The 21,649-nt window shown below is 37.8% G+C and overlaps 3 protein-coding genes and 1 long non-coding RNA gene across 4 annotated transcripts; 2 read left to right on the plus strand and 2 right to left on the minus strand.

Moving 5' to 3' along the window:
- Nucleotides 1–849: 849 nt before the first annotated feature.
- Nucleotides 850–2,598, minus strand: LOC100254497 (probable carotenoid cleavage dioxygenase 4, chloroplastic). The gene has a single exon (XM_002269502.2). The coding sequence runs from the start codon at nucleotides 2,596–2,598 to the stop codon at nucleotides 850–852; it is 1,749 nt and encodes a 582-aa protein (XP_002269538.2).
- Nucleotides 2,599–12,025: 9,427 nt separating this feature from the next.
- Nucleotides 12,026–12,759, plus strand: LOC104878667 (uncharacterized). The gene is made up of 4 exons (XM_010649271.3): nucleotides 12,026–12,107; nucleotides 12,219–12,296; nucleotides 12,406–12,513; nucleotides 12,604–12,759. The coding sequence occupies exons 1-4, from the start codon at nucleotides 12,039–12,041 to the stop codon at nucleotides 12,757–12,759; spliced, it is 411 nt and encodes a 136-aa protein (XP_010647573.1). The 5' UTR covers nucleotides 12,026–12,038.
- A 77-nt stretch (nucleotides 12,760–12,836) lies between these two features.
- On the plus strand, nucleotides 12,837–13,245 carry LOC104878666 (uncharacterized). The gene is made up of 3 exons (XR_785392.3): nucleotides 12,837–12,923; nucleotides 13,031–13,106; nucleotides 13,215–13,245. It is a non-coding gene; the product is annotated as an uncharacterized LOC104878666 (long non-coding RNA).
- A 6,462-nt stretch (nucleotides 13,246–19,707) lies between these two features.
- Nucleotides 19,708–20,951, minus strand: LOC132252679 (pentatricopeptide repeat-containing protein At1g26460, mitochondrial-like). The gene is made up of 2 exons (XM_059733632.1): nucleotides 20,412–20,951; nucleotides 19,708–20,308 (listed from the first exon to the last, which is right to left on the minus strand). The coding sequence occupies exons 1-2, from the start codon at nucleotides 20,871–20,873 to the stop codon at nucleotides 20,234–20,236; spliced, it is 537 nt and encodes a 178-aa protein (XP_059589615.1). The 5' UTR covers nucleotides 20,874–20,951; the 3' UTR covers nucleotides 19,708–20,233.
- Nucleotides 20,952–21,649: the final 698 nt, after the last annotated feature.

Here is a 21,649-nt window from a genome sequence, read left to right on the forward strand (position 1 = left end):
TGTCAAAGAAAAAAAAAATAGAGTTTGGTCGCATGTTTGAACTCACCTTTTACATTTGAAAAAGGTGTAAACTCATGCATAACCAGCAAAAAACACCTTTTCCTGTGTACAAAGCCATCAGAGAAGCATATAAAGCATATATATATGTTTGGAAAGTGACTTGATCTATATTTCTTTTGATAAATAAAAAATAAAAAAAATTACTATATGCACTATTCTCATGAGATGGCATGCTTCATGATAACATTGACTTTGCATCTGAAAAATAGACTTTAAGATTCAAATAAATAAATAAAACTAATATTAATAATGAAGCCATGTCAAACAAACAATGGGCTGCAAACAAAAGTACGATAATAATGCATGCACCATGGCCTTCCTTATTCTTAATTGATAAGAAAAATGCTGAGATACTAAGTGGTACCTCCAGAACAAAAATTCTAGATCATTGAATAAATATGGTCTGAGTGGTACTTTCAGGACAAAATATGTAAACCATTAAATATACATATAGTGAAATCTAAATTGTTGAACAAAGAAACAAATGAATGAGATCAAAATATAATGACTCAAATAAATGAAACTAGGATATAAATTATATATATATATATATATATAGATACAAGCTCCTGTTTATTACATATCAAAGTAGGCATCAATACTGTGGTAACACGTGTTGATAAATGAGTTTCGAAGTAGCTAGTTGATGAATTTTTCTTCCTTTTAACTAGAATTTATAAGAGAATTTGACATATTGGAGTGACTTTCACCTAACTTGCTTACATCATAAGATAGATTGGAGGAGTTTTATTTGAGTCAATTACTGTTTGCCACTTAAATGAGCCTTTCTTAGTGAATCTCTCTGATGTCCCCATCTTTCACAAAAAGGCCATGGAAGCCATAAGGCACTCTTCTAGGAAGCTTCACTGCTGCGACAACATCAAGGGTTTGTGACTTGGCATCCATCACCACAAACCTTGAGGCTCCACTCTTCTCATCATGCACGTATGACACTATGTACCCGTCATCCTCCTCACTTGCACCATCCTTCGCCACAAACAAGGGTTCTCCTCCAAAGCACCCAGCTCCATATAGCCTTCTTGACACTTCACACTCCAACTCCAAGTCAATTTTCACAACCCCACTCATTTTTGGTATCATTTTCCCTATACCCATATAACCATACCTGTTTCTCTTCCCCACGTAGCTAGGGTTTATTGAGCCCAACTCCAAATTCTTCTGTGAAAGGGTGGTTCTTGTGACTGAGCCACTCCTCAAGTTGATTCTCACCTTTTCTAATGAGAAATGGACCTTTTCTATGCTGTGAAAGAGGTTCTCTATGGATATGGCATTGGGTGCAACCAGGATGATCTCTTCATCCCCTTCTTCCCATGCATTGATGGCATGCATTGCATTAAAACCAGGCGCCTCGAACCACCGGATTTCGGAGTCAGTTGATGCATACCGTGGAAGCACTCCAATTCTCGGAACCTTGTCTAGCTCAGCACTCACTGGCATTCCTTTACACATCATGAGTCTTAAGGGGTTCATCTCTATCTGTGACTCTGAGAATACTATATATTGTTTTGTAATGGAGAAATCATGGACAAAAGTGGGATCGGTCATGGAGAATATGGGAACATCCTGCTGTTTGGAGCCTTCCTTATCAATGGAAAAGAAGGTGATGTAGGGAGGAATTGGGCTGCACCGGAAGGCAAAAGTCTCACCTGTTTCGGGGTCAATCTTGGGGTGAGCAGTCATGTTTATGAATGCCTTCCCATCAAAATCACATCGCCCAATTGTCTCAATATCACCCTCCTCACTTAGATGAATTGAATATGGGAGATCGGATTCTCCAAGGGCGAAAAGCCTATTTGAAAAGAGAGAAAGGCTAGTGTTGGCTAGACCAAAACCTTTCCTAAGATCAATCTGGCCCTTCATAACCCTCCCAATAGCTATGGCACAACGACCTAAATCAACAACACTATGGAAGCCTGATAATATATTGGGGAATATTGGGAAGCCAACATTGTCCTCAAGAGCATACTTATAAGTCTTAACATAGCGACTACAGAAGGTGGCTCGACCATCTGATAACCTAATTGAATGTAGCATGCCATCACCTTCAAACAAGTGATGAGGACCACGGGGTTGGTGAAGAGGGTTGGGACCATTTCGAATATAGGTGCCATTAAGGGATTGTGGAAGCTCTCCTTCCACCACCAGACAGTCGATAGGAGGAAGCTCATCCACCTGAGCAAAGTTTCCGGTGAGGACATGTTTGGGATCAACAGAAGGGTGTAGAGGAGGGTTGATGAAGTAAAGCAGGGAGGTGGAGAAGAAAGAAAGAAATGACTCTAAAAATTCTAGAGCTCCTTTTCCTAATCCTTCACTATTAGTATCTCTATCAGACCCTATGTTGGGAAGCTTTGGAGGAGATGGAGCTCTCTCAGATGTAGAGAGTTCTGATGCAATAATCATATTCTTCTTTGGCAAAGAGCAGTACTGGGCAATATTACCATTGAAAAAGGAAATAGGAGAATTTGGTTGGTTTGATCTCTGAAGTGGTTGGATTTGGAAGAAAGCAAAAGAGACCATGGGGGTGATCATAGCTAGTTTGCCACCTCTCCATGAGATGAGAGGGTTTATGAAGACGAGAGAAAAAACTGTTCTTTTTTCATTCAATCTTATCCTTTGCTTTCGTTTTTTGGAATTTTAGGTTAGAACTGCCGGTTTGATCACAAAAATATACCTTTTAGGCCTCTTTTAATACGTATATTCATTGTAGTCCATTTCTACTATGTGAGTGTCACATTATCCTCCCATAAAAATGAAGTTACAATTGATAATTAAGGTTTCATTTTTTAACTGAAAACTCAATTGTCAATTAAGACTTTAAATTAAATTTTAAAAAAAAAATAATGATATGACTAGTATGTGACAATAAAAGATTATTTTGAATATAAGTTTGATAAAGTAATTAAATTTATTTATTTTTTATTAAAAGACTTGTTCAAAACATATTCATACATAAAATGAAATATGAACTTTTTTTTTTAGAAAAAAATACCCTTCAATAATTTTTTAACTCTTATCTCTTATAAAACAATTCTTATTTAGAAGTTAATTTGAAAGTATAAATATCAAAATAAGGTTATATATTCAATTTTCAATATATAAAAGTTATTTAATTTGTAATAATAACTTTCTGCATCTGCAATAATAATAGTAATATAATAAACACTTTCTGCATCTGCAAAAAAAAAGTTGTATCCTAGTCCATGTGAAAAATAAGGAGAAAAGGGGAATGGAACTCTATACTTAATTTGAGCCCCACAGCTGGTCTGACCTGCCATTTCTTCAACCCCATTCACAGGTGGAATGTTTGTACATTCATATGGTTGTAACTTGTTTCTTCTAACACGGCTCTTTACAAATAAAGGACTGACCTCTCGGCTTTTGGAAGTAGTGAAAGAAAAGGGTTAATTCCTTGCAAAGCCAAGTAAAGGTTACCATGAAATTTTGGGGGAAACTTGTTTTTTAAATATAGTGAAAGTTTGAACTGGACTAAGTTCGTGGTTTTTTCCTTTGCATTAAATTCTGATGTTTGATTTATTTTTTCGTTGCATGAGTTTATTTATTTATTGTTGTTAGTTACTATTATCTATTTAATTTTACATCAAAAAAAAAATGGTAGAAAAATCTTAATATTTGTTGGAATATTGTGAATTCACCTAACAGTATCTAGCCAATGTGAAAAATAAGGAGAAAAGGGAAAGGAACTCTACACTTAATTTCAGCCCCACAGCAAGCTGGACTGGCCTGCCATTTCTTCAACCCCCTTTGCGGGTGGATTGACCTGTCATTTCTTCAATCCCATCTGTTTGTACATTCATATGTACAAATTACAGCCTTCACGGCTCTTCACAAATAAATTACAGCCTCTTGGCCTTTCAAAGTAGTGAAAGAAAAGGGTTAATTCCTTGCAAAGTCAAGTAAAGGTTACCATGAAATCTTGGGGGAAACTACTTCCCCATTTGATATTTATTTTTTAAAATATTCTTTTATTTTTTAAAACAAAAAAATAGAAAAAAAAAACTAAAAAAATATAAAACAATTTTTTATTTTTAAAAGTAGAAAATATTTTATTTTTGAAGAATATATTTTAATCGTTTTTATTTATTTCTTAAAAATTGGTTTAAAAATAATTATATAAATATGGAGAATAATTAAAAATAAAAAAATTACATATAAAAATAAATTTTAAATCATATTTAGAAACATAAAAAAATTAATCAAAAATATTTTAGATTTTTAAACGAATATTTGTAATAACAAAATATCATACAACAATTCTAAAAAATTGTTCTCAAACACTAGTTGTTCAAAATCATTTTTAAAAACCTTTTTCAAATCAAATATATTTTATATATATTTTTATCGATCATTATTACTCTTCCCACCTATTACGTTTTCCTCATCTACCAATTTCTCTGCACCCTATTCTTCCCATCATCAATTACATTTATACTTCTTTCAAGTTTCTCCATTCAAAATCTTTCTTATCAATCATTATTTCAAGTGGTCCTTTCAGAGTCATTTTTATGAATCATTATTCTTCCCATCAATTACGCTTGTCCTCATCTATCAATTTCTCTACACACCCTACAAACTCTAACCTCAAAATCCATGGCCATCCACAAAACCAATGGCATCATCCTAGAAAATACAAATGCACCTTAGCCCACTCTTATCACTCTATTCATGATGTCGCACAACTTCCCCCCACGAAAATTATAATTTCAAGGGAGAATTGTGTTTTGGGCCCAGCTGGGCCCAAAAATTAACAAATGGTCCATCTATGTAACAAAATTAAGCCCAACACCCAGTCAAAGTCTCAAAATTGATAAGAAGGCTATACAATTTATAATATGCCGAAAATGCCCTTTGGCTGGCTAATGAAAAAAAAAAAAACAAAATCCACGTTGGATAGGCGTTTTCACATTCCTGAGTGTTTGCCTGGTTCCCGCCCAAAGAATGCCCTAATCCTCTCTTCATCTGGAGTTTGCCGACCATCCGATTAAAAACAAAATCGACGTTGGATTTCCAGTTCGTTTTCCCCAAAATTGAGAGGCGTTTTCACATTCCTGAGTGTTCCCTCGTTTCCGCCCAAAGAATGCCCTAATCCTATCTTCATGTGGAGTTTCCCGGCCATCCGATTTTAGGTGTAGACGGTGGAGTTTTTCACCTCTGTGAATCCATTGTTGTCGACGATCACCACCGGATTTGGGTTCCGTGGCGAAGTAGTTGAGAGTTGAGGTTAGTAGGTTCAACAATTTCAGTTTATGCTTCATTTCGGCTATCCCGACCAATTCATTTCAGCCCAAATACATTGCCCAAATTTATCTGGCGATTTCAGTGTGCCATTAATCCCCACCGTGGGTGTCGTCCCGTGCTGAGCATTGAGGAGGGAGCTTCTCTGACCATCAGGTAAAGTAGTATTTTATTTTAAGCTTAAAGCTTAAACCCCGTAACTGGCTCTAAGACATGGCGTGGGTTATGGTCTTTTTAAGACATGGCTCACAGTTTGAAATAGTGAGGATCCGCATGGGCTAATTGCATATGCATGTTGTGGTATGAAAAAAGTTATTATTTAGATAATTATGTTTGTGTTCGATTTACATGATTGATAGCCTTGACATGGAAAAATCACTTCTTTTTATTAAACTGTGATGTCACCATGATTCACTTGTTTGTCCATGAATATGAGAACCCTCGATTGCCATTCATGATAATTGTGATGCTGAAGATGACATAAAAATATATTTTGATTTTCCATGCATTTTACTTGGTTCAGTTATGTTTGTTTGGTTTAGCATTGCATATTGAATTGAAAAGTTAGTTTGATAGGTGCAATTTTATTCTAATATATCATAAGTAAATGCAAATAGATTCTCTTTTGCAAACATATTTTTTGTCCTTTCGTTCAAATTATATCATTGAGCATTATATTTACTTCCTCGTGCGGCAATCTAGTTGAGTTCGCTAGTTCGCCTGTTACCTATTTTCGAAAAAAACCCAAGTTCTTTGAACCCTCTAGTATGAGATATTGTGGGATACCTAGTATGTGTAGATAGATTATCATTTCGAACTTCATGAAATCTGTAGCTAACATGAATATAAATGCGAAATAAAGAAACAGATCAGTTCAAAGGCAGTTTAATGAGTCTTAATTCTATTTTTGAAATCCAATATTAAGGGAGTCAATACATAAGAAACCAATTAAGGGATTTCTCGTTGAAATCCAGAATGGTTTCCAACAATCATTGTAGTGGCCAAATACCTCTTTCCATGTTTACTATTCACAATTGCTAAATATCAAATGCAGCAAATGCAATATTATTTTCAGCATACAATTGAAGCAAATTGAAATTAAGTTAAATTTGAAGTTGTCTATTGAGTATGAGCCAAAACACTAATGACATTGGCATGATGTGTCCATTTATAAGTCTGAAAAGTAATTGTGATGTTCCTATTGGGATCTAGAGGGTCATAGCAATCTGCAAAAAACAGAGGAAGAGTCGACCAACCAGTGAAAAATAGAATAAGTGAAGTAACATTTGGAAAAGTATATGCATAAATGATGCGTGATAATCTGGACATGGCGACTAGTAATAGTCTGAACTTGAAAGCAAAAGGCCAAATGAGAGAAAATATGAAGGCCATTTTCTATAATATGCATAATTGTTTGATCTATAATATGATATTTGTGCTATGTTTGTATAGGTTAATGGATGCAACTAATAGGATATATTGTTACATTTTTGTGGGTGGCAAACTTGTCCAAAAAAATGATGGGCAATGGGAATACTTGGGTGGAAGAAGCAAAGGTATTCACATATATAAAGGAATGGCATTTGAAGATTTCACCAAAAAAATCATGGAGAAATTTGACATTTCCCTTGACGTGATGAAGATGCACTACACGTTGAAGTTCAATCCCAGAGTCATCCAAGATTTAGAAGATGAGGATGATTTGGATAACGTGGTTTCCCATAGTGATGACTTTGCAAATGTATACCTAGTAGACTTACCCTCTGTGGAAGCCATTGAAGCAAATATCCCGAATTCACAGTTGGCATTTCGGTAATGGACTTTAACATCAATGTTTATTTAAAAAATTGTGAATATCAATTTTACACATCACGTAGTCTAATTATGTTAATATATGTCAATGCAGAGATCCACCTATCACGTTCCCGTCCTCTAATGCATCATGCGATCCAATTCGTAACACTATGATGCTATCAAGAGGTTTTGCGTCGCGTGCTGCAGATACTGAGTACATCCCTTTGGAATCGATTCGTTTTCGTGAGGCAATATTAGGGTCGGGACATACATTTAAAAATGCCGAGGAGTTTCGCAATGCAATTTACCAGATGTCATTAGGTGGAAGGTTTGAATACAAGTACACGAAAAATTCCCCTACGCATATGTCTGTCAAGTGTTCGGTTGATGGTTGTCCTTGGAAGATAACAGCTCACGCTGTCGAGGGAAATGTCATCTTGCGAGTTCATACTTACCAAGTGAATCATAATCATATAGCTCAGGATGAGTGTTCATCTAAGGTGAAGGTTTCTTCAAAGAGAGGTGCGGTTGTTGTTGAAGATGTGTTTAGAACCACTCCAGACTATCTTCCTCGTCAAATCTGTAAGGATTTTGAACGTGATCATGGGGTTCAATTGACATATAACCAAGCATGGCACCTTAAAGAGAAGGCAAAAGAGCGCATATATGGAGTACCACGCGACTCTTACACGTTTCTCCCTTGGTTATGCCATAGGCTAAGAGAAATAAACCCGGGCACAATTGCGGAGTACACTTCCCAAGAAGGTCACTTCATGCAATTGTTCATTGCCCATGCATTTTCAATTCAAGGGTTCATCATGGGGTGTCGACCTGTATTGGCTATTGATTCGTGCCACCTAAGCGGTCCATATAAGGGAGCTCTTTTGTCTGCCATTGCATATGATGCAGATGATGGAATGTTCCCTCTGGCCCTTGGTGTGGTAAGTTCAGAAAATTATGAGGACTGGTATTGGTTTTTGGATAAATTAAAGGGGGTATTAGATGGTAAAGAAGTTGTTATTATATCAGATAGACATCAGGGAATCTTGCGTAGTGTTTCCGAGTTGTTTGGGACAGGAAATCATGCGTATTGTTATCGACATGTGAAGGAAAACTTTTCTAGCTTCTTCAATAAGCAAACGATTCGAGGAAAGAAAGGAAAAGAAGATGCTTTGCTACTTTTGGACAGCATTGCGTATGCTAGGTTGGAAATAGACTACAATGAGGCATTTGAAAAACTTGTGCGCTTCAATGAGAACCTAGCAAAATGGGTTGCGGAAAACAATCCCGAACATTGGGCAATGTCAAAGTTTCTTAAAAAGCGCTGGGACAAAATGACAACTAACATTGCAGAGGCGTTCAATGCGTGGTTAAGAGAAGAGCGTCACCAAACAATTTATACTTTATTGTTAATGCACATGGATAAACTTGTAGCCATGTTGGACAGCCATATGCGTGATACACAAAAGTGGAAGAGCGTGGTTGGACCGAAAACTGAAGAGAAGTTAATGTCAAATATCATGAGGTCTGGTCCGATTAGTGTGCTACCCTATTTGGGAGGGACGTTTAAGGTGTTTACTGGAGAAGTTTATTTGGTTGTCGATATGAATCAACGGACGTGTACTTGCATGACATGGAAAATGTCCGGTTTGCCATGTGCACACGTATGTGTTGTCATCCGCACACTGAGACACGACGTGTATGACTATATTGACCCATGTTTTCATGTCTCCATGCAAGATTTGATTTACTCGGGTCAGTTTCAACCATTACCAACACACAATATGCCGAAACTTTGTGACGATCGAGGATATGTTATAGATTGCGCGGGCAACTCCTTTCCTGCTTGCCAACCCCCTCATGTGAGACGCCCTCCAGGAAGACCCCGACGATTGCGCATTGAATCACAGTTTTGTCATAAGAGAGCAATTCATTGCTCTCGATGCAATGGAATAGGTCACAACCGCTCTAAATGTAATAATCCATTGCCGTGACATTTGCATTTTATTTGGTTGTACAATTTCCTCATTTTGTATCATTCCATACATGCTGTTGTATGGTATATGGTATGGGGTTGTTGACTCTCGTTGTTCTGTATTGCCCTATTTATAGGCACGATGCACTATTTTGGAATTTTTCTTATTTAGAGTTGCTTTCAATAACCAACTTAATTGAAAGTGCACTTTGAATGTGGTTTCTTTTTAGTTGTTATTTAATTCCATCTCTGTCTCTACATTATCGAGCATTTATTATTTGGAGCCTCATTAAGGATGACAATTTCTGTTACATTATTTTACGTATTGGGGTGACAAAATTTATTTTTTCAATAAAGCGAGACTACCCCTTTATTTATTTCCAAGTTGTGAATTAGTCCTCTTATCACATTATCTTCTGCTTGCACCTATTTTAATGTGCCATCAATTTCTAAGACGTCATAAAAATTGTCTTTCAATTTGTCCTCAATTAGATATACTTGTTACACACGTTGTCCATATGGTTATTATCTAGTAATTTATCTGGTTGCTGGTTGGATAATCGATCATACACGTGTTTCCTTCCAAACTCTACGCGTTTTCGTAAAATGTCATATTGTTATGTATTTCATTTATTTTTCCCTTACAACTATGATTATGGAACACCATTACCAAATTAATCAAAAAGATTAATTGTCCAAATAGTCAATTGACCTTTCCCTTTATTATTAGTTCCTCCACGTCATCATTAACTGCTATAACATGCATTTCCAGGTGCCCGTTCTTCCAAGGTTGAATCTTACAACAATCATTTCATTCTTCTATGGCCACTACGGAGGTGATGCATTCTTTCTTCTTTTTAAATATTGATAAGTTATTTCGGATACTTCATATTTTTCCCAACTTACGACCTATAGTTGTTTTTGATGTTAAAGATTGAATAACATAAACATCCAATCGTAAATTATGATCCCACATGAATATGTTTGTTTGTTCATTCAATTTTATTGCTTTATTCACAACGCTTACGTATTCCTATTGATGTTAATTTTTTCATATATAAAATTCATTTGTAAACTACTAATGACCTCCAACCATTTCAATGCAGTCCACCAGATTATACACACGTTGTTCATCTTCTCGGTTTCTAAAACTATGCAACAGGCTCCCTCCTGAGAAATTGGATGTGGTTCGAGACCTTCAATTTGGAGGTCTTCTTCACTTAAATTGCAAGGAGATCCGGCATAATCTCTGTACATGGCTGATTGCCCATTTTAATGTTGGGTACAAACGCATTGAGATTACATCCCACATAAGGTATGATCTGACAGCTGCTGATGTCGGCCTTGTCTTTGGCCTCCCGACGACTGGCCGGATTCTAGATATTGCTACTACCCCGTCTGATCATCCATTCGGTACCCTCAACACATGTGAGGAGAGACTCCTCAACTTACCAATTGGGGAGGAGTTCCGTAGATGCTTCATTTACTACGCTTGTGCGACGCTATTAGCCCCCACCTCAAGGATTGATGGATGCCGAAACTTGTGGCATACCATCCATGAAGATGGTTTCAGAAATGATGTTAATTGGGGCCAATTTGTTGTTGACCAGCTTGTGGAGGGTATAAGACGATTTAAGCAAGGGAACAGCGTCTGGGTTCATGGTTGCATTATTTTCCTCCAGGTATTGGCCTGCTTTAACATTCATTAATTGGTAACTTTGACTTTTTTAACATCAGTACCAACAAGTAAGAATTATACATATCTTTATTTCCATTGTGCAGCTCCATTACGTAATGAAATTCAAAATTCCTTCCGTTCATGTTCCGATGACAGCGCCCCTACTCTCAGCATGGTCAGATGAGTTGATAAAGGAGTGCTTATCTGCTGAGATAAGTGAGTTTGGGAGTTTTGGACATGGCGAGGTAGTCATTGATTCGGCATGAAGTTTGTTATATATTGATTTACATGCAATGTGAATACCTCCAATGTTTCTATGTTCTTAACATGCCTGATGTTCTCATAATGCAGGCGTTTGCTGAATCGTCACCGCCCCGTACACATGTCGAGGATGACAGTGGACCGACAAGTAGTAATGTATGCTAAAACTACTTGTTACTTTATGCATTGAGTCCATGTGAATCACATAACAATTTGGTTATCATCGCTATATTGTTAATAACTTCTAACCAATTTTCTTTTAAGTAGTTTGAAATTAAATTTGCCTATGCCAATTCGTTCTCATGTGACAGGAAATCTTGGATAAGTACTACGCAGTTGAACGCCAAATAAATTCTTATCAAAAAGGCATTCAGCACCAGCTTGGCATCATGCGTGGTCTGATCCAAAGATTGGATGGTCGAAGAAAAAGAAGTGTACATTCACCTACTGCTGCTCACTCGGGCTATGCAGCGGATGAGTTTCCTGATGCCGAGTCTGATTCATCCGCTGCCCGATATGACATGCCAACCCATTCCACCGAACAAGTACCGGACACTCCTATTCGCCATCCACCTATTATTGGTAACATTTTGGCCACATTCATTACTGCATTAGTGGTAGAAAATATGTCAAATTGTATTGGGGTTCAGTTAACTAATCTGTTGATACTCCAAACAAACAGCTGATGACGAAGTTGTCGTCCTTGACCCCTTACCTTTGCGTTCTATGACTGTGGCCCGATCCCATAGCATTGGGAGGCAACGGAGAGTCCGTCGGATGGCTCCCAGTGTATTGTCACCATTCATAGCGCAGGCACAAACGCGACATTCTGCCATAAAGATGGACCTAAAAGCGGCAGCTGCAACTGTATTTGATGGGGAGTTGGACCCCAGGCATGTTATATCATATACTACTCCAATTTCAAGTGTTTCCACATGCAAGAAATCGTATTACTCTAACATATATGGTTTTGTTGGCAGCGAAGAGTTTGTTTCCATGCACGACACAAGTTTAACCAGAGGCAACCTCGCGTCTTTCCAGGGAGACTCTTGGATTGGCAATGATGTTAATATTTCAATTTTTCCACTAGTTTGCATTATTTTTAATTTTAATGTGATGTAACATCTCATTAGTCAATCTGAATATCGATTACATTTTAATCATTTCTTCTTTTAGGTCGTGGATGCATTTTGCCGAATGTTGCAATTCGATGATGAATCAAGGACAAAACTATTTCTCTCCCCATACATAGCTGTAACGAATGCTTTTAATGGCCCCTACATCTGAATTTCCCTTGTTATGATAACATGTCCACACGTTTGCACATGTTTCCATGCATTAACTACGTTCATTTGATATACAGGACATGGTGATTCGTTCCAATGCAAAATATTTGACGCACGATGCAATTGTTGCGCGTTTTGATCCATATATGTATGCCTTTGATGGTTCGTATCAGCATGTTACTCAGGTCAGACTTGTATTCCAATGTTTTATGTGGCATCATCTGATCTCCTTGACCCATTATATTTGCTAATCCATTGTATGTGGCATCATGAAGGTCTACTTACCGGTCCTTTTTAAAAACCATTGGACACTTTATGTCTATGACTTGCATAATAAGCGAATCCAGCTCCTGGATTCTCGGCCTGGACAAAAAAGGAGTTGTATGACTGGAATACAACAAAAATTGGTAAGGTTCCTTCCACTCCCCTAATATTAGTTGCATTGTACAACATACTGTAAGTTTGAATGTCAATTACTTTGCTTCTTTAAGGCCAAAGTTGTTCTAATGTTTGTTGCCGACAAGAAAGAAATGGTTGCTGTAGACTTGAACATGTACAGTTTTGTCATGCCAGACGTACCATGCCAACCAAATGAGTTAGTGTTTACCACAATTAAGTTTAATTTGATTTCATAGCATTTTCCAAATTTTATACTCCCCATTTCACGCTTTTTAAGTTCTTACACATTACTCTTTCTGTTAGCAATGACTGCGGCGTTTTTATTATGAAATTCATGGACAACTGGTCCAATGGGGGACTCTCCAAATCGATCGATGTGGTATGTACATATAGGCTTTCACTATGCCATCATTTATATAAAAATTGCATAGCATAGGCAACTTATTTAACCTTTCCTTATATGTCTTTTAAACATGAATGAGTGCAGGCCAAGATGAAGAAGTATAGATTGAAGCTACAGGGCAGATTATTGCTTTCATCACATAATGCGCATCGGCATCGATTCATGGCAGTTTGAGATACACTTTTCAATAGGATGTGACGAGCATTTTTAAAGCTGATTGTACATTATACAGGAAAAAGTACATACACATGACAATGTATTGCGAATATTATGGCTTATCTATTTGACAAATAAAAAACAAATTATCCATCTATCTTACATAAGTATTTTCACTTTGATAACTTGCATTTGGAGGACACACTGTATGAGGGGTACTACGTCAGCAAGAAAAATTTCATACAAAACATTTTGAAAAAAAAGAAGATAACAGTTGTCGCGGTCGGGTATCGACTGGGTTTACGACCGGGGAAACAAATCCGGTCGACCGGTTACTAAACCCTCGACAAGTATTCGACCGGGTAACGACCGGTCAATGGTGTACACACGACCGGGAAGCCACCATCCTCAACCGGTCACATACAGCCACTGGGAGAGAGAGAATGTAAAAAATAGTTCCGACCGGTATTCGACCGGATATCGACCGGTTGACCACCGGTACCAACCAGCCACTGGGAGAGAGAGAGTGTCGAAACTGCACTCGACCGGTACCTCGACCTATGATCGACCTCCAATCGACCGGATGATATGATTGCTCAACCGGTCACACACAGCTACTGGGAGAGAGAGAAAATGAAATGCTGTCTTGCGACCGGGGGTCGACCGGTTGAAGATGGCCGGTCGACCGGTCGTTTCACATAGCGCGCATGTCTTCGACCGGTCGAACATATATTGACATTGTTTTTGCTATGAAAAAATTGATGTTTTGTCTGTAATTATTGATAAAACATATAATAGCTAGAGAAAAAAGGTTAGCTATTTTTAAAAATAAAACATTAAACATACAAATTATTTTTAAATCATATTTAAAAATATTAAAAATATTTTTGGTTCTTAAATTGACCTTGTTTTACAAAACATCTTAGATTAGTTTTCAAAAGTCATTTCTCGTAATTGTTTTTGAAAATAGTTACCAAATAGACTTTATATATTTAGCAAAATTTATGAAACACTTTTATTTTATTTCATGTATATTTTTTAAAATAATAAAATCTATTCAATTATATTTGGATTTAAACCTTTAAGTTTTACTTTAACAATATCAATAATTTACCATCTCCAAATGTCAAAATATGTCATTTTATCCCGAAATTTCATGAAAAAAAAAAAAGGGTATGTAGATAAATTGTACACAAAATATATATATATATATATCATATTTTGTAATTGATTAAAAACTAAATATTAAGTTAGTCTAAGATCCTAAAATGGTTATTTACAATTTAGTTTGTAACATGTTAATTACTTTTAAAAATTTAGGAGTCGTAAATGTTATTTTTTAAGAATAAAAACAAAATATCCATTAAATCAATATTATTATATTCAATAATAAGATTTAAAATAGAAAATAAACATTAAGCCAACCCCAAAAGAATAAAAAAATAAAAACAAATTTCCAATAATTTTTTATTTTATCTAGTTTAATTTACAAAATGTAATTATCTTCTACTATTCCAACAATTTAAGAAAACTTTATATCTCAATATGAAATTTCCTTAAATTATTTAATTATTTATTTATAAATTTAAATTATCACTTATATATATATATATATATATGTTTGCAGTCATAGGTATTCAATTTAAATCAATTATAAATGAAAATTCAATTTCATATCATTGTTATAGAGTCTCGGAATTGTAAGAGTCAAAGCAACTCTAACACTTTCCAAGCCAAAGCGACTGTTCGGCTTCTTACTTACAGAGGGGGTCAACCGCGAGTGGAGCGAGCGAGGCATTCGTGGGGTTGTCTTTTGAAATACCCCCCGTGCGGCATTTTGACATTGTCAGCCTTCAAGGGTTTTGGGTATTCAGCTTGGTGGGAAACCTACTTTGAACGGCATTGCAGCTATTTTATGGCTTCGGAGTGGGTTTTGAAGGGTGTGGAATGATATTTAGGAGGTCGGCCGTGTGTATTGGAAGGGGTCCTTGATCAGCGCGCGTCAAAGGCGGTTTCTCACCTGTTCCAGCGCGCCAATCTCCTTTGCTTCGGTTTGTTATCACTTTGAGCTGCTCCTCTATTTCTCTACCACCGTCGTCCCATTCAGTTTCACTCTCTCATGCCGCCTAGGAGAGATACGGCTGCCTCTAGGGCACAGGGCAAGCGCCCTGCTGAGCCATCTCAGCCCGGTGAGGCGGAGGCCCGCCGAAAGGCAAGGTTTGACACCGGTCTTTTCACTTCAATGGAGGAATATCAAAGGTACAAGCAGAAGTTTTCCCACAGGAAGGTTGTTCCAGGGAGAAATATTAATTTCTCCCAACTACAGCATTTCGACTTTGAGGGACTATTCGCACGTATGGGGTGGCTGCCATTAGTCACTATTTTCGAGCCGATATTTCCGACATTAGTGAGGGCATTCTATTCACGAGTGACATATGGACACGGAGGGCCGATTGTTTCGACCGTTAGAGGTGTGCAGATCAAGCTTGACCCGGAGAGCATATGCCGCATTTTAGACATCGCTCCAGTCGGACTCAGGGTATATGAGTCTAAGGGTTGGCCCACTGTGGCGGGTTTCGAGCCTACAGAGGCGATACAGAGGATGTGCGGCCTTGCTGATGCGCGGGGGATGGGCAAACCATCAGCACATAGCCTGACAGTTAGATCTCGCATCCTTCACCACATGATCCTATACATTCTCTTGCCACGAGGCGGCCACCGAGATGAGGTATCATATCTGGAGGCATTTATCATTGATTCGATTATGAGGGGGAGACGGATTGACGTTGGATATGTGATGATGATGCACATGCTTGCATGCTGCGAGAGCTCCACACGTGTTCTCCCCTATGGCCGTTTTCTGACACGAGTATTCAAGGATGCGGGGGTTGATTTGAGCAAGGAGCAGGACTTTGAGGCCCCAAGTAGTTATGACACATATGATGAGCAATCGTTGGCCCGTATGAAGTTTGAGAAGGGGCCTGAAGGAGCATGGATTAGGAAAGTGGAGCGACCAGTACCACAGCCTGCCGTTGAGGAGGAGGCGGAGATTGGGGAGATGGAGGGTGGGGTTGCCCCTCAGAGAGATTATGAGCATACACAGACTGAGGTTGAAATACCTGCACAGCAGTCCGAGGGCTGCCAGTTGCGGCCGACGGTATCAGGGGGGATGACGTTTGAGGCAATGCACACAGCCGGAACATCTTCGCAGCCATCATTCACTGATCCACCTCAGGCGCAAACATCACCTCATAAAGCTCCATACGGACCTAGTCAGGCTTGGATTGATTTAGGTGCTCAGATCAGCTCACTAGGCGCTCGGATTGAGGAGCTAGCAATTGTCAAGGATATGCGATTCCACTCTATGGAGGATCGCATGGATCATTATCAGACAGGCTTCACCGAGCAATTCCAGTCTATGCAGCAGAGATTTCAGAGTATTGAGGATCGCATGGATCAGCAGTAGGCTACCTTTGCGCATATCCTCCAGAGGCTTGATCGCCAGGACAGTCAGCATGAGGACATGATGGCTTACATCCGATCCGTGTTTCCACCACCACCTCCTAAGTCGTGATAGCAGCGATAGCTATATAGGATTAGCATAAGTACATGCAAATCATTGCCATCTTTGTGTCTGTTGTCTATGTTTACTCTATATTTCACTTGACTATATATATATATGTCTATGTTTATGTATATATATGTCTATGTTTCCTCTATATTTCAGCTGACTATATATATATATGATTTCTTTTGTCTTATGTGAATTATACGTTTACTTTTAATGATTATCATTTTAATGGGCCCAAGTGCAATTTTTTTAACTATTTGTTTCCAAAATCAAAACATTAAGTATGTCAAAAAATTATGTGGGTGCAAAAAATTTTTGTATGATATAGTACAACCTCCATCTTTCGCCTGATCCATCTGATCGGCTGTTACAGGCGAGGGTGTGTGCGACAGGGCGTCCAGGTAGGTCACCGGTCGACCGGTTACACTTTCCCGGTCGTGTACCGATCGTGTACCGGTCGAGGTGGCCGACTCATTATCTCTCAAGTAGGTCCTTGCCTCTTGGGGAGTCAACAGTGTATGACTGTGGTTTTGCATTAAATGGGGTTAAATTATAAACTAGAAATCATGCATATTGAAATGACATCGCTTTGTAAGTTTTCAATTTGATTTGCCTTCAATCCATGTCCGAAGGGCCTGAGACAGGGCTGGTGAAGGGGATAATGGAAGGCACCATTCGAAAGTTATCACTGCCCTCACATAAAGGCTAGGGCTAGGGGTTACTTCAATTATGCAACCATATATGGAAGGGGTCCTTCCAATTATATCCAGTTATATAATGCATTCGGATAAAATTTCAAGAATCTAAATACAATAACTAATAGATCAACATGTCCATTATGTCAAGACTTAAGTAATGGTAATAATTCAAAAAACATTATGCACACATACAACACTTACATAAATCAAGGCATTTAGAAGATACTATGTCACTCGAAAGTAAAGAGGATGAATATAGGAAGGAGGGAGGTTTGAAAGAATATTGAAAAAATAAATGAGCAAAGAATTTTTCGAAATTCGTTTGAAAACCCTTAAGTTAGGTAGCCTTGTACACCCTTGTACAGTTAGCACATTGGCCTTGTACACTTAGTGTAAATGCCTTGTACAGTTGGAGAAATCCATAATAGGGACGACCAAACAAGTGCATATGGGTGGGAAAACAATGCTTCCACTCTCATGGATAAGGGAAAAGGATGAAAAAGCTAATCCTCGTTTTGCTTCATATGCATCATTAGTATGGGAGCTAATAAAATTAATTAACATGGTAGCCATCACATAAAATACGTGCAATGAGGCACCATTCAAGTAATATGTGTGAGGAATGTCCCTGAATATTGGAAAAAGTAAATGAGTAAGTTCTTCAAAATCAGCAAGTAAAGAAATTCTTCAGCAAACTTGGAGAACGACATGAAATGAGAATGAGACATTATTTGTCCAACAACCAATATAAACGGAGGGAAAACAAAATTTAAAAACAAGAAACATGTGCTGATAAACTGCAAAATAACCAAAATTTAAGTTCAATACATTGGAATTTTAATTGGAATGAAATGCATAATTACATGTCCCGAAACGTATATGATACTATTTGATGAAAATAGTTACAATGTAAAAACTTAAAAGAAGGTTGGTATCTTATTATCCAACTCTTAACATAGATTGGCTTCCTATAAAATAAACTATCTTGATCATCTACACTTCTCTGTTTGTTCTCTTCTCATCTTTCATATGATGTTAAGCCTCTTATTTTGAAGTATTTGTATTAATCGTGACAAAGCTCCCACTTCAAGAATCTACCCACCTGCACACATAAAGGGAAAAACAATTAGTTCAAGGATAAAAGATCATTTATTTGCTTCATCTAAAAACGAACATGAAAAGATGCAATTTGACACGGTCATGTACTCGTTTAAGTTCTCCTATTATCCGTCACTCAATACTGTGCACATAATTTTCCATTGATGCAGAGTCATAAATCTGTCTTACAAACAAAAGAAGTCAACATACTAATAATTTAAGAATATTGGAAGGATGAAAATTATGAGAAAATAAACCTCTAAAGCCATAAAATGTGAATTAACTATCTGATTTTGCATGAAGCTGTTGAATTAGAAACCTCAAAGAAATTTGTCCTCACATCAACATCAAATGAGAGTTTTTCATAAAGGCAACAAATTGGCTTATTGAAATTATGTGTTGTTACCCAAGATAACAAGGCGAATAAAAGGAGACGGAAATTGTTTGTCATAACACTTACCAACAATAAGTAAACACCACCATCAACAATTTTTTTCAAAAAAAGTTGTAATCCTTCAATGTAGGTAGGGTTGTACACACTTGTACAGTTAGCACATTTGGGTTGTACAGTTAGTGTAAATGGCTTGTACAGTTATGCAATCCACCGAAGGGACGACCGAACAAGTGCATATGGGTGGGGAAACAATGTTTCCATTCTCGTGGATGAGGGAAAAGGTGGAAAACCTTAACCCTCGTTTCGGTTCCTACGCATAAGTAATGTGGGGGAGCTAAAACAATGAACTAACATGGTAGATATCAAATAATATACGTGGAAGGAGTGTGTTGTCAACCGATATGTGTTAGGAATGTGCACGACGAGTGGAAAATGTTGATGACTAAGTTCTTCAAAATCACTTGAATTACCTTAAGGTACACACCCTTGTACACCCTTGTACATTTAGTACATTGGCCTTGTACACTTGGAGTAATTGCACATAAATGCAACTAAAGGAGTGCATATGGGCGGGTTAACCACATTCCAAAGATATGGCTGAGTGAAAAGGGTGCAAATGAAACCTAATTTAGGTTCCTATGCAACATAAGTGGGCTACCACAAGGCATTTGAATGTGTACGAAGGGAAATGAGGAATGAATGTGAGGGATGTCCCTCTAGTAAAAAGAAGAAGGAAATGAATTGTGAGAACAGAAACTTTTACAGATAAGAAGACAAACCGTGTCCAAAGTTTCAAAACCCTTCTTGGAGCTTGCCATTACCAAAGGATGTAAAGATGTAAAAGGTGAGAATATATCCTCTTCTGCTTCTTTGGGGGAGTTCCTATAAGCGGTTTCAAACTTATGCAGAGTGCTGAATGCTCTCTGCAAATCCCCCAATGCTGCATCGGCATATATTTTTGCAAGATAAGATTCTAGTTGAGGTGCCTTCTTTTGACGCAATGATCTCGTAGGATCGCCCATGATGCATCTACAAGAGTAGAACTGTAAGTCCTACCAGCAGTTCCAAGTGTTGATACAACAAGCCCCTCATCCACAGAGAGTAGAACATGACCCCTTGCATTCTCACCCCGAGCAATCCATCTGGCCATGAATTACAGGGCATAAAAAGCTAACTTGCTATTATCCTATTGCATCGCAATATTTGCAATGAAGATGCACATGTTCCAGGAGGGAGAAAGAGCTTTATTTTGATCCATTGTCTGGTACACACTCCAGAGAAGCGAGGTAAGAAACAGAAACATAACCAGAAAGTGTTCCTCCTAACACAGATGATCTAGAAAAAAATTCTAATTAGTCATGTACCTTGCACCTCTCTATAATAGACACCAAAGCATCCAGCCTGCCTTTGTTAACACAACTTCTCACACACTCAGCAAAAACCCTCATTGACAACATATAACCAGATTTCAAAGTCAAATCAACATATCTCAAGGCAGCATCAATCTGGTCTGTCAAAAACAGCATACCAACAACCAATTCATATGACTCATCATCAGCCATAGATTCTTTTCCTGTCTGCAGCATCCTGATATAAATAAAGTAAAGATCCATCCATAAAAAATACTTGTAGAGCGGGCTCCCTGAGGCGGGGTTGGGAGGAAGTGGAGTGGGAGATGGCGGGGGAAGGCTGGGCTCGGCGAGTTGGGCTTCCAGGGAGAGGAATGTGAAGGTGGAAATGGAAGCTTTAAAGGGATTGTTGTGGTGGTTTAGGGTTTTGAGGAGGGTTTTACGGGCTCTGGAGAGGATCGCCATTTGGGACGCCATTGATAAGCTCCGCTCAGTTCAGAGGTTTCATCGAGAGTACTGACAGAAGGGAAGGTGACATGGCATTTTAAATTTAACACAATTCTCCCTTTTAATTTACAGCAATCTGACTTGGAAATTAGAAGGGTATATAGGTCACTCAAAATCTCATAGCCTTTCTATTAATTTTGTTACATAGATGGACCATTTGTTAATTTTTGGGCCCAGCTGGGCCCAAAACACAATTCTCCCTAATTTGAATCTCTTTTCATTAGCTATGTCGACGGCACCAAACCTTGCCCACTTGTCACCATCATTGCCAACGTTGTTACCTCACCAAACTTGACCATTCATGGAGAGCTACTTGAGAAATAATTTTGATTAATTTATCCACTCTTCAACATTTTTTTTAGGTTGAAAAAAAGATATAAAGCTACTTGAGAAGGCCTTAGTAAAATTCTCAAGTGCCTTTCCCCTTTTCTTCTCATCTTCTTCTTTTATTTTTTATTTATTTATGAGATTCTTAGGCTTCTCTCATTTTTTCTTCTCACATTCTTTCTCTATTTTTTTTATTTTGCCTTTTTTCCTTTTCCATAAACTTTATCATTGTTCCTCTTCGTAAACTCTAAAAGTAAAAATCCTGGACCACCTATTTAATTGTAGGTAACTATCCTAGGGTTTTGGATATTAAGTTATTCTCCTTGCCTCCATGCATTTCCTTTTTAAAAAATCTATTTTAAAAAACCAAGAGAATTCAATTAGCCATGGTAGAGAAATCTAAAAAAACAAAGAGATTG

This window comes from Vitis vinifera, chromosome 16 (assembly GCF_030704535.1).
Source record: "Vitis vinifera cultivar Pinot Noir 40024 chromosome 16, ASM3070453v1".
NCBI classification, from domain to species: Eukaryota; Viridiplantae; Streptophyta; class Magnoliopsida; order Vitales; family Vitaceae; genus Vitis; species Vitis vinifera.